Below are 14,360 nucleotides of genomic sequence, written 5' to 3' on the forward strand. Positions count from 1 at the left end.
TGTGTAGTTTAATCGGTCTCTGTAAATTGCCACAAATGTGTAGAGGAGTGGATGAGAAAATAAGATAACATAGAACTAGTGTGAACAGGTAATCAATGGTGATTCAGCATCGAAACAGGCCCTTCGGCCTGTGGATGGTGGGCGGAGGGGCCTGTTTCGATGCTGAATCTCTAAACTGAAACTAAACTGAACGGAGGCCTCTGGATCTGTGCAATTGTGTGATAATACAGAATATTCCTAAACCAGACATGTAATTGGCAACAATGAAGGTACTAAATAAAATAAAAGGTATTTATTCACAAAATGCTGGAGTAACTCAGCGGGTCAGGCAGCATCTCAGGAGAGAAGGAATGGGTGACATTTCGGGTTTTCGACCCGAAACATCACCCATTCCTTCTCTCCTGAGATGCTGCCTGACCCGCTGAGTTACTCCAGCATTTTGTGAATAAATACCTTCGATTTGTACCAGCATCTGCAGTTATTTTCTTATAATAAAATAAAAGCATCTGTGAATGCAAAGCTGGTGTGGTTCAAGTCAAGTGAATGTTTGTTGTGTTCTGGTGCACTAGAACATTAACCCAAGTTGTGTTTTCTGTCTGTCTCATCCACAATGCACAGCATCTGAATGGCTGGAACTCCCAGAATCCCGACTGCCTTCTGCTTGTCATTAAAGAGCTGGTGCAGCAGTACCACAAATACCAATGTGATCGACTACACGAGAGCTCGCGCCTGATGTTTGAGTATACAGCGCTGCAAGAGGGCCCTGAATTTGGAGACAACATGGAAATCTACGCAGGGAGAAAGAATAATTGGGTAAATTTGTTTAAATAATAGGAACTATAAGATAAATAATTCATTACATATTCAATGGGAGTTTCAAAAGGTAAGAGGAGACTTGCATGATTTAGGGTGGCACTTGTGCAGCGGTGGTGTTGCCCTCTTACATTGCCAGAGACCCGGGTTTGATCCTGACTGTGGGTGCTGTCTGTACGGAGTTTGTACGTTCTGCCCGTGACTGCGTGGGCTTTCTCCAGGTGCTCCGGTTTCCTCCCACGTTCCAAAGATGTACAGATTTTTAGGTTAATTGGTTTCTGTATGTTGTAAATTCTCCCTCGTGTGTAGGATGGTGCTAGTGTGTAGGATGATCGCTGGTCGGCACGGACATGGTGGGCCAAAGGGTCTGTTTCCGCACTGCATCTCTGAACTAAACTAAACAAATTCTAAAGTCTAACATCTCCATACCATAGTCTGATTCAGTGCTATGATTTATGTGATCCATACTCATTAAGGTGAAAGATTGTACTCATTCTTACTTAAACGTGATCTCTTGTCTCACACTCCATTAATTTAACTTGTTCATGCACCTTTTTGTTCTATATCATAGTGCAAGCTGATTATAATGTGATTAGGAGTATGGGTCATCTGGGATCTTCATGAACAACAGGGCTAAAAATGTTTCTCCTTAACCATGAAATGTAAAGATTCAGAAAGAAATACAAATCTCAGGAGGGCTATAAATCAGAGTTTACTCAGTTAAATTTAGTAAGGAAAAATGGGGGGGAGAGAGAGACTTGCTTTTAGTCAGCTCTCGCTGTTAATTGTAGAATAAGTACATTTAAAAATTACAATTTAATATTCTGTTATTGGAATTAACTATATTCGGGAGTACGACTGAACACAAATTAGTTATTTCCATTCAGAACAGAATAGATTGATTGCCTTAACAACTATCACATTTTTGAATAAACCTCTGAATGACCAGACTTGACTTTTTGTGCTCAGTTGAATGGGTATTTTGTATGCGAATACAGGAGGGTCTTAAAATTGTAAGTTTAGTTGCTGTTTGTGCAGACAATCAGTGAATTACATCAATCGATTGTTACGTTCTAGAGGGTCTTATCACATGCGAGTTTCCTCCTAATTTTGTAAATTTGCTGTCTAATACATTGTCAATGGTAGACACAAAAAACTGGAATAACACAGCGGATCAGACAGTATCTCTGGAGAAAGGAAATAGATGACATTTCGGGTCGAGATCCTTCTTGAGATCTCAATCTGAAGAAGGGTCTCGAGCCGAAACGTCATCTATTCCTTTTCTCCAGAGATGCTGCCAGACCTGTTGAGTTACTCCAGCTTTTTGTGTCTGGCTTAGAAACATAGAAAATAGGTGCAGGAGTAGGCCATTCGGCCCTTCGAGCCTGCACCGCCATTCAATATGATCATGGCTGATCATCCAGCTCGGTAGCCTGTACCTGCCTTCTCTCCATACCCCCTGATCCCTTTAGCAAAAAGGGCCACATCTAACTCCCTCTTAAATATAGCCAATGAACTGGCCTCAACTACCTTCTGTGGCAGAGAATTCCACAGACTCACCACTCTCTGTGTGAAGAAATGTTTTCTCATCTCGGTCCTAAAAGACTTCCCCCTTATCCTTAAGCTGTGACCCCTGGTTCTGGACTCCCCAAACATCTATTGCTGGTTTAAACCAGCATCTGCAGTTCCTTCCCATATATTGTCAATGGATTTTGTTTTACCAGATTGGGGGGGGGGGGGGGGGGAGTGGTTGTGAGACATTACCTAAGATTGGTGAATTCAATGTTCAGTCTTATTTAAATGAAGACATGAATCATGAATCTACTAACATTGAGAGATTCCTCTGTGAGGCCCATTGGCATTTCAGAAATGTTGAAACTTGTAATCAAGTATTCCCTCAAAACGGATGAGATCCTAGGTTGGATTCATGCATGCAATGACAACATTATAGCTATTTAATCCTTTATTGTAATTTGGTTACTAGAATTTTTATTTTTTAAGATTATAAAATCATTAGCATTCTTTTGCGCAGGTAACATATTTAGATTTCATAAAACATCGAACAGTTCTGCACAGGAACAGATCCTTCGCCCCACAATGTTCAAGGTTTCAAGGTCAGTTTATTGCCACATGTATCAATTAAGGTACAGTGAAATTTGAGTTACCATACAGCCATACTAAGTGAAAAGCAACAAGACACACAGCTACGTAAAATAAAAGTTAACATAAACATCCCCACAGCGGCTCCCCGCATTCCTCACTGTGATGGAAGATAAGTGAGGGCGGGCGGTACGGTGGCGCAGCGGTAGAGTTGCTGTCTTACAGCGAATGCAGCGCCGGAGACTCAGGTTCCATCCTGACTACGGGCGCTGTCTGTACAGAGTTTGTACGTTCTCCCCGTGACCTGCGTGGGTTTTCTCCGAGATCTTCGGTTTTCTCCCACACTCCAAATACGTACAGGTATGTAGGTTAATTGACTGGGTAAATGTAAAAAATTGTCCCTAGTGTGCGTAGGATAGTGAGTGTTAATGTGCGGGGATCGCTGGGCGGCGCGGACTCGGTGGGCCGAAGGGCCTGTTTCCGCGCTGTATCTCTAAATCTAAAAAAAAATTAATAATAAAGTTCAAACTTCTTCCTCTTTATTTTCCCGCGGTCGAGACTGTCGAACCATCCGCAGTCGGAGCCATCAAAGCTCCCGCAGACGGTGATCCGAAGCCCTCGTGTCGGGGTGATCGAAACTCCCTCGTCGGGACGGTTGAAACACTCCGCGGCTTGGAGCTCCCGAATCGGTCTCGAGCCAGGGACCGTGAGCTCCATGATGCTAAAGTCCACAGGCCCGCGGTCTACACCGAACATGGTGCCAAGACCAATTCTTATCTGCCTGCACGCAATCCATATCTCTCCATTCCCTGCATATCCATAAACTTATCCAAAAGTCTCTTTAGATGCCACTATCATATCTGCCTCCACCACCCACTGCAACGAACTCCAGCACTTGCCACCCAAAAAAAACTTGCCCTGCACATTTCCTTCACATTTTGCCCCTTTCACCTTAAAGATATGCCCTCCATTATTTGATGGCTGTGGGGATGTTTATGTTCACTTTTATTTTATGTGGCTGCGTATCTTGTTGCTTTTCACTTAGTATGGCTGTATGGTATCTCAAATTTCACTGTACCTTAAAAGGGTGTCTATCCTATCTTTGTCTCTCATAATTTTATATACTTCTGTCAGGTCTCCCCTCAACCTCCAGAGTCCCAGAGAAAACAATCCAACCTCTCCCTGTAGCTAATAAACCCCTGATCGAGGAATCTTGCTGGCAAATCTCCTCTGTACCCTTTCCAAAGACTCCACTTCCTCCCTGTAATGCTGCAACCAGAACTGCACGCAATACTCCAAATGCGGCCTAACTAAACTCCTATAAAGCAGCATCATGACTTTCTTACTGTTGTACTCAATTTCCCGACCTATGGAAAGCAAGCATATCATATTCCTTCTTTACCATTCTATTTACTAGTGTTGCCATTTTCTGAGACATGTTGCAAGGCCCTATATAAATTTTGATCTACAGGTTACCTTGCATGCTCTGACACTCCTTCGTTAAGATTTATGTTTAAGTATAACATTTCCAGAATAGTATGAAAAATGCCATTTCCTTCTGTTCAAATTCTTGGCCAATGCCAAGCTAATTCCTTTGTTGAGTCGCCAACAGCATGTTTTTTTGAAAATTGTCGAGTATGTTTTGAGTAATAAATATTTCAAAGTGCATGCAAGTTTTCTGAAACTGGCTTCCACTTTATCACGTTTCTTCACGTTTCCTTTGAACTGCATGTTTCCTTGAAGATATTTAAGGCCCTATTAGAAACGGAAATGTATCATTTCAAAGGCAGCAAAGACCAGAAAGTAACAAGACAAATTTTATTTCTTTTCGATAGGCACATGGATATGGAGAGATATGGGTCATGTGCAGGCAGATGGGATTATTTTATCTTGACATCATGTTTGGCACAGACATTGTGGGCCAAAGGGCTTGTTCCTGTGCTGTATTCAAGTCAAGTCAAGTTTATTTGTCACATGCACATACACGATGTGCAGTGAAATGAAAGTGGCAATGCCTGCGGATTGTGCACAAAAAAGAATTACAGTTACAGCATATAAATAAAGTTGATAAAGTTAATATAGAGAAGAGAAAATTTAGTCCCTGGAGTTATAAAAGTTAACAGTCCTGATGGCCTGTGGGAAGAAACTCCGTCTCATCCTCTCTGTTTTCACAGCGTGACAGCGGAGGCGTTTGCCTGACCGTAGCATCTGGAACAGTCTGTTGCTGGGGTGGTAGGGGTCCCCCATAATGTTGCTTGCTCTGGATCTGCACCTCCTGATGTATAGGTCCTGCAGGGGGGTGAGTGTAGTTCCCATGGTGCGTTCTGCCGAATGCACTACTCTCTGCAGGGCCATCCTGTCCTGGGCAGAGCTGTTCCCAAACCAGACTGTAATGTTGCCGGACAGGATGCTCTCTACAGCCCCAGAATAGAAGCAATGAAGGATCCTCAGAGACACTCTGAATTTCCTCAGCTGTCTAAGGTGGTAAAGGCGCTGCTTTGCCTTACCCACCAGAGCGGCAATGTGCGTTGCCCATGTCAGATCCTCTGTGATGTGGACTCCCAAGTATTTAAAACTGCTCACCCTATCCACAGTAGACCCATGTATCTCCAGTATTGTTCTGTGTTGTATGATGCATATCTAGAATCCGCAGCTCGCTTCCGGCCACGTGATCAGGCGTACTAAATGCATTTCGACTTACGAGATTTTTGGTTTACGATGGGTTTATCGGAACGTACCTCTCCATTTGTAGTTCAATGATCTGCAGTGACTTCCACTCTCAAGCCATTGACACCATGACAGAGTCCTCCAGTCATCTTCCCTTGACCTTCCTGCCACCCCACCCTCATTTTCCTCATCCACTTGCTGCCCGTTTGGTAGTACAATCCGAAGCCTGCTTGTGCATTAATGCTATTGACATTTAGCTCTTATTTTCTCCAATCTCAAAGCCACTAAACTTTCTGCTTTATCATGATGCTTTTCTGGGTATCAGTCTTTCAGTTTAAAAATAATGTTAAATCTTAATCTGTATGCTGAGCACCATATGGTCCCTGGTTCTAGATTCCCCAACCCTCAGGAACATGCCCCCTGAATCTACTCAGTCTCATCCTGTTAGAATTTTAAAGATGACTGATCTCGTTCTTCTGAATGGGGTGGGGAGGGGAGGGGGGGGGGGAGGAGGATATCCATTTATCATCAGCTACTAACCAGTTTTCAATCTGTGCCAGTATATTGATTCCAATTATGTGGGACTATCAAAAGCCTTCTGATAATCCAAGTACATCACATTCACTGCTTCTCACTAACCTGTTCTACGAGTATTATCTACTAAAAACTTGGTAGATTTGAAAAGCATTATTCCCCCATTCTAACTTTATATATCCCAGTTAATGCTTTTTGCATTTTCTGTCATTGCATCTTTGAGACTTCAGAGCTACAGCATGGAAACAGGCCCTTAAACCCGCCAAGCCCACGCCGACCAGCAATCACCCTGTACACACTAGCACTATCCTGCACACGAGGGACAGTTTACAATTTTAACCTGAAGCCAATTAATCTATAGACATATATGTCTTTGGAGTGTGGGAGGAAACCCGTGAAAACCCATGCGGTCACAGTGAGAACGCACAAACTCCACCCAGATCCGATATAAGGCAGCACCACCATGCCGCCATATTTCTTTATTCTTAATTGCACTTTCCTCTGCCATTGACTGCAGGAGATCTCCACATGTCTGCAAACTTTTTACACTTCACATATTTATAGAATAAGAAAATAACTGCAGATGCTGGTACAAATCGAAGGTATTTATTCACAAAATGCTGGAGTAACTCAGCGGGCCAGGCAGCATCTCAGGAGAGAAGGAATGGGTGACGTTTCGGATCGAGACCCTTCTTCAGACTGATGTCAGGGGGGGGCGGGACAAAGGAAGGATATAGGTGGAGACAGGAAGATAGAGGGAGAACTGGGAAGGGGGAGGGGAAGAGAGGGACAGAGGAATTATCTAAAGTTGGAGAAGTCGATGTTCATACCGCTGGGCTGCAAACTGCCCAGACGAAATATGAGGTGCTGTTCCTCCAATTTCCGGTGGGCCTCACTATGGCACTGGAGGAGGCCCATGACAGAAAGGTCAGACTGGGAATGGGAGGGGGAGTTGAAGTGCTCGGCCACCGGGAGATCAGTTTGGTCAATGCGGACCGAGCGCAGGTGTTCAGCGATGCGATCGCCGAGCCTGCGCTTGGTTTCGCCGATGTAAATAAGTTGACATCTAGAGCAGCGGATGCAGTAGATGAGGTTGGAGGAGGTGCAGGTGAACGTTTGTCTCACCTGGAAAGACTGTATGGGTCCTTGGATGGAGTTGAGGGCGGAGGTATTTATAGAAGCTTTTGTTGTTTTTATAATGTTCCCTGCAGGTTGGCTCACATACTCTATCTCTCTGCTGTTAATGGTGTCCTTTTTTCTGAGCTCCAAACTACTGACTATGGTGATCTCTCCCTTAAGGACCACACAAAACAAGATAGTTAATTATTCCTTTTCCCAATGGCTATTCATGCCATTTCTTAAGGCTTGATTTAGATTTGCACAATGAAGTGCAAAAGTTTTATCCATCTATACCTTGGTGTATGTATCTGTTTTCTAGGTTTTTGTGGTTTAGTTTAGAGCTACAGCACGGAAACAGGCCTTTCAGCCCACCGGGTCCACACTGACCGGCAATCCCCACACATGAACACTATCCTACCCACACTACGAACAATTTACAATTATGCCCAGCCAATTAACCTATAAAGCTATAGATCTTTGGAATGTGGGAGGAAACCGAAGATCTAAGAGAAAACTCACGCTGTGACGGGGAGAACGTACAAACTCCGTACAGACAGCACCCGTAGTCGGATTGGAACCTGGGTCTACTGGGACTGTTAGGCAGCAACTCTATCGCTGCGCCACCGTGTCACCTTAGCTGACTCTCCTGCAACTTGTCCAATTATAAAACAAAAATGAGATCAGCATTATTTCGGGAGGAAAAAAAAAAGATTTTCTCTTTCATATTTCAATGGTTTCTTTTGATCTTGTTTTTCCTGATAACTAACTATTCAAATGGTGACTGTCGGTACATGATTGTGAAAACATGATAAAGTGTCTTTCATCATGATATACTTGGTTTGGCTCCAAAATAGAGAGGAGAATTGAAGGTCTCCCTCTGATAAGTAGTGGTGGTTTAAGGAGCTTCGGTAATTAGTTTCCTCGGGAAGTCAGCTCAGAGAATAAACTTAGCCATGAATTCATAATGACGGGACCAATTCCACATATTTTGCTATTGCATCCATTCGAAACATCAGTTCCTTTAAATTCTACCTAGCAAACTTTTGAAATATGAAACTGATATGTCGAGGTATAAACATAGAAACATAGAAAATAGGTGTAGGTGTAGGCCATTCGGCCCTTCGAGCCTGCACCGCCATTCAATATGATCATGGCTGATTATCCAACTCAGTATCCCGTACCTGCCTTCTCTCCATACCCCCTGATCCCTTTAGCCACAAGGGCCACATCTAACTCCCTCTTAAATATAGCCAATGAACTGGCCTCAACTACCTTCTGTGGCAGAGAATTTCACAGATTCACCACTCTCTGTGTGAAAAAAAACTTTCTCATCTCGGTCCTAAAAAACTTCCCCCTTATCCTTAAACTGTGACCCCTTGTTCTGGACTTCCCCAACATCGGGAACAATCTTCCTGCATCTAGCCTGTCCAACCCCTTAAGAATTTTGTACGTTTCTATAAGATCCCCCCTGCTGGAAGACCTCAGCAGGCCGGGCAGCATCCATAGAGGAAAACTGACAAGGAGCAGCCTCGATTAAGGGTCTGGATCCAAAATGCACACTGTCCATTTCCCTCCATGGATGCTGCCTGACTTGCTGAATTCCTCCAGCTTCTCTCCTTTTCGTGCTGTAAAGACGAAAGATGGCTTTATGTGCATCCTTCAGGCTAAGTTATCTACACTAATAAAGATGAGATATCTATTTGTGTTTTCCTCACCTTTGAGATCCTCATTTAAAGTTTCAAACACTGCTGAATGCCAAATGTTTAAAAAAAAGTTACATTGGCATAGCACAAAGTTGCCCTCTAATTTTACATTTAATAATGGTTCATTGTGAACAAGTTAGCTGAGTTAGCTGACTGGATAACCACAGTGTTTCAGCCTACAGAACTGTGTCTCGGACATGGTGGTGAGCAACATAGGGGCCCCACAGGGAACGGTCCTCTCTTCCTTCCTGTTCACCATCTACACTTCGGACTTCAGATACAACTCTGCAATCGTGGGCTGCATCAGTGAGGGGAGGGAAGCTGAATACATAGGTGTAGTCAACGACTTTGTTGAGTGGTATGGGCTGAATCACCTGTAGCTCAACACCGACAAGACTAAGGAGTAGATGGTGGGATTTAGGAGGAGAGGAACACCCCTGTCTCCATCAAGGGTGTAGATGTGCAGTTTACTAAGGAGTACAAGTACCTTGGAGTTTACCTTGACAGTAAACTGGACTGGCCTAGGAACGCTGAGGCACTGTACAAGAAGGGACAGAGCCATCTGTAATTTCTGATGAGGCTCCACTCTTTCAACGTCTGCAGTAAGATGCTGCAGATGTTTATCAATTGGTGGTGGCCAATGCCATCTTCTTCCCTCTCGTGTGCTGGGGTAGCAGGGCGAAGGCCACGGACGCCAACAGAATTAACAAGCTCATCAGGAAGGCTAACTCCGTCCTGGTGGTGGACTTGGATTCACCGGAGGATGCTCCTCAAACTGCGGAGCGTCTTGGGCAGTACAGCTCACCCCCTCCATGACACACTGGTCAACCTGAGGAGCACCTTCAGTAACAGACTGGTCCCACCAAGAGACAGCACAGAACGCCACAGGAGATCCTTCTTTCCTGTGGCTATCAAACAGTACAACTCCTTCCCCTTCTGTCGTGGGGTAGACTGACTCCCCAATCTTTGCACATCCCCAATCCTGGACTTTCCGCTCGTCACATTAATTTCATATATCTTGAAGTGTTTTATGGCTGTTGGCAGACTAATTTCCCTCCCGGGATAAATAAAGTTCTATCGTATTATTTCGTAGGTAAATGTTTTGGAAGGAATCTGCCTTACACCTGGCACATCCTGAATAAGGGGAAATAATTTTGTAGAAAATAGGAACATCACATCCACAAATTTGGATGCTTTGGGATAGATAATCAACTATGGTCATGAGTATTATTATGTTGACATAATTTGGTTTCAATTAAGTCGATGGAACTGAGTACTGGGAGGAGAAACCAATGGATGGGTGATACTTTAACAAATAAAGTCAATTTCTACCAGAAAGGTCCCAACCCGAAATGTCGTCCACACATGTTCTCCTGCGATGCTGCCAGACTGCTGAGCTACTCCAGTAATCTGTCCTCTTTTGTAAACCTGCATCTGCAGTTCCTTGTTTCTCCGGCTTCTAACAATAGACAATAGGTGCAGGAGGAGGCCATTCGGCCCTTCGAGCCAGCACCACCATTCAATGTGATCATGGCCGATCATTCTCAATCAGTACCCCGTTCCTGCCTTCTCCCCATACCCCCCGACTCTGCTATCCTTAAGAGCTCTATCTAGCTCTATCTTGAATGCATTCAGAGAATTGGCCTCCACTGCCTTCTGAGGCAGTGAATTCCACAGATTTACAACTCTCTGACTGAAAAGGTTTTTCCTCATCTCCATTCTAAATGGCCTACCCCTTATTCTTAAACTGTGGCCCCTGGTTCTAGACTCCCCCAACATTGGGAACATGTTTCCTGCCTCTAACGTGTCCAACCCCTTAATAATCTTATATGTTTCGATAAGATCCCCTCTCATCCTTCTAAATTCCAGTGTATACAAGCCTAGACGCTCCAGTCTTTCAACATATGACAGCCCCGCCATTCCGGGAATTAACCTAGTAAACCTACGCTGCACGTCCTCAATAGCAAGAATATCCTTCCTCAAATTTGGAGACTAAAACTGCACACAGTACTCCAGGTGTGGTCTCACTAGGGCCCTGTACAACTGCAGAAGGGCCTCTTTGCTCCTATACTGAACTCCTCTTGTTATGAAGGCCAACATTCCATTAGCTTTCTTCACTGCCTGCTGTACCTGCATGCTTCCTTTCAGTGACTGATGCACTAGGACACCCAGATCTCGTTGTACATCCCCTTTCCCGTTTTCTCTCTCCCTCCTTTCTTAAAAAGTGGGATAACATTAGCTACCCTCCAATCCACAGGAACTGATCCTGAATCTATAGAACATTGGAAAATGATCACCAATGCGTCCACAATTTCTAGAGCCACCTCCTTAAGTACCCTGGGATGCAGACCATCAGGCCCTGGGGATTTATCAGCCTTCAGTCCCATCAGTCTACCCAACACCATTTCCTGCCTAATGTGAATCTCCTTCAGTTCCTCCGTCACCTTAGGATCTCTGGCCACTAGAACATCTGGGAGATTGTTTGTATCTTCCTTAGTGAAGACAGATCCAAAGTACCGGTTCAACTCGTCTGCCATTTCCTTGTTCCCCATAATAAATTCCCCTGCTTCTGACTTCAAGGGACCCACATTTGCCTTGACTATTTTTTTCCTCTTCTCATACCTAAAAAAGCTTTTACTATCCTCCTTTATATTATTGGCTAGTTTACCCTCGTACCTCATCTTTTCTCCCCGTATTGCCTTTTTAGTTATCATCTGTTGCTCTTTAAAAGATTCCCAATCCTCTGGCTTCCTGCTCTTCTTTGCGATGATATACTTCTCTTTTATTTTTATGCTGTCCTTGACTGCCCTTGTCAGCCACGGGTGCCTCTTACTCCCCTTACGTGTTTAAGTTATCTGACCTATTTCAAAGAGACCGATGTTGTAAAGAAGGTGTAAGCATAACAATTAAAGGTAATTGACCCGACATGCTAATTCTGCTTCAGTCAAGAGTAATTAAATGTCATGTGCAGTAGGGATGCAACAATTAAATGCTTTCTTGCTGCAGCCTTACAGGCACATTAATGCAACAATACAACAAAGAAATAACAATAAACAATTGTACAATAAATTATCAATGATGTCAGATAACCAGTCTTTAGAGACTACTTTGCAGTACTTTAGAGATACAGCACAGAAACAGGCCATTCGGCCCACCAAGTCTGCACCGACCAGCGATCACCCTGACCACTAGCACTATCCTACATATTTGGGACATTTACAATTTTTACCAAAGTCAAGTAACATACAAACTTGTACGTCTTTGGAGAGTGGGGGGAAAGCAGAGCACGCGGAGAAAACCCTTGCAGTCCCAGGGAGAGCGTACACGCAGCACCCGTAGTCAGGAATGAACCCAGTTCTCTGGCGCTGTACAGCAGCAACTCCACCACCGCGCCACTATACCTAGACCTTAATAATAATAGGTACTGTATGACCCATTCAAACTAGTTCTATGTTATCCTACTTTCTCATCCACTCCATGCACAATAGACAATAGGCAATAGATGCAGGAGTAGGCCATTCATCCCTTCGAGCCAACACCACCATTCAATGTGATCATGGCTGATCATTCTCAATCAGTACCCCGTTCCTGCCTTCTCCCCATACCCCCTGACTCCGCTATCCTTAAGAGCTCTATCTCGGGGGCAATTTACAGACCAATTAATCTGCAAACCTGCATATTTTTGACACGTTGGGGGGGGGGGGGGGGGGGGGGGGGGGGGGAATAGGAGGAGCACGTGAAGGATACCCACGCGGTCACAGAAATAATGTTTAATATCCACCAGACAGCACCCAAGATCACGATCAAACCCAGGTCTGCCGCTGTGAGGCAGCAGCTCTATATCACATGTCGTTTTTATTAAAATTGTAATTGTTTTATAATGTGAAATATATGGTGCATCATATCCCAAGTTAGATAATAGTATTTACAATCATGCCAAATAAAATTAGCCCACGCCCTTGATATAAATAGGTATAATCTATCTGGCATTAGAGTACTCTAATGCTTCTCTTCAATATTTCAAAATGGTGATCAGAGTCATGGGTGTTCAACACGTCCTCATTGTCAGTTAGCCTGCAATGAGAGAAGATGTTAATTGTTAATTCCCTTTGTGAGAGTATTCTACAGAATATTGTACCCAATTAGTTTATAATGCAAACTCTCTTTAAGACAACTTTACAATGCCATCAAAAGGGGGCAATAATAGTCTGTTTTAGAGAGTAAATCTGAGCAGGTGAAAGAGGATCACTATAGATCAGGATTTTGGAAGTAATTACCATATTTCGATTAGAGTGATATAGTGTGGAAACAGGGCCTTCGGCCCAACTTGCCCACACCGGCCAATGTGTCCCAGCTACACTAGTCCCACTTGCGTGCGTTTGGTCCATATCTCTCCAAACCTGTCCTATCCATGTACCTGTCCAACTGTTTCTTAAACGTTGGGATAGTCCCTGCCTCAACTACCTCCTCTGGCAGCTTGTTCCATGCACCCACCACCCTTTGTGTGAAAAAGTTACCCCTCAGATTCCAATTAAATCCTTTCCCCTTCACCTTAAACATATGTCCTCTGGTCCTCGATTCACGTACCCTGGGCAAGAGACTCTGTGCATCTACCCGATCTATTCCTCTCATGATTTTATACACTTGTAAGATCACCCCTCAGCCTCCTGCGCTCCAGAAAATAGAGTTCCGGCCTACTCAACCTCTCCCTTTGGCTCAGACCCTCGAGTTCTGGCAACATCCTCGTAAATCTTCTCTGTACCCTTTCCAGCTTGACAATAATTAGTAATAGCAATTAGTATTGGTAATAGCAATAATAATGAAAATAGTAAAGATAGACTAGGAATCAAAATTTTAAATGGAAGTATGTTTTGCTAGTTTGGTACATGATTTGGATCATTTGGATTGGAGACAGCTACTTGGAGAAATCTGTTTTGGAGCAGTGGAGCAGTGGGGGGGGAGTACAGTGAGAGTTCAGACCAAGTATATTCCAAGTAATTATAAATGGGCTCCAGTGAAGGGAGGAAATACCTTCCTGCATTATTCAGTATATCAATGAGAAAAGAGCATAGAAAAACGTGATAATCAGCAGAAAGCTTAATGATGTTAGCAAAGTGCTGGGATAATCTTGATGATAGAGGCAGTAGCATGTATGAGAAAATACTGACACACAAATTCAAGGAAAATCCCCCAAAAATGTAAAGGGGCAAATCATGGATAAACGTTAGTGTGGATTGAAGCAGAAATTCTTTGCCTTTGCCTGTAACGACCTAGGCTTGGTCACCTTTGATTCGGCGGTCCATCAACTGTCTCCCGCACATGGCTCCATTCCAAGCTGCAACAAAAGCAAGACGCTCACAAACGATGGTATGCCAAAACGAGCAGCCCACTTCCACCACTAGCTAAGGGACAGGTAGTCCGTCT

At 43.9% G+C, this 14,360-nt stretch overlaps 1 protein-coding gene across 3 annotated transcripts in view; it reads left to right on the forward strand.

The window, feature by feature from the left end:
- Nucleotides 1-14,360, forward strand: part of babam2 (BRISC and BRCA1 A complex member 2) — a 168,746-nt gene that overhangs the window by 39,351 nt on the left and 115,035 nt on the right. For all 3 annotated transcript variants that reach the window (XM_078398779.1, XM_078398777.1, XM_078398776.1), the window contains exon 5: nucleotides 619-813. In XM_078398779.1, coding sequence (XP_078254905.1) covers nucleotides 619-813 — 195 coding nt within the window. The remainder of the gene's footprint in view (nucleotides 1-618; nucleotides 814-14,360) is intronic.

This window comes from Rhinoraja longicauda, chromosome 5, assembly GCF_053455715.1.
Source record: "Rhinoraja longicauda isolate Sanriku21f chromosome 5, sRhiLon1.1, whole genome shotgun sequence".
Classification (NCBI taxonomy): Eukaryota; Metazoa; Chordata; class Chondrichthyes; order Rajiformes; family Arhynchobatidae; genus Rhinoraja; species Rhinoraja longicauda.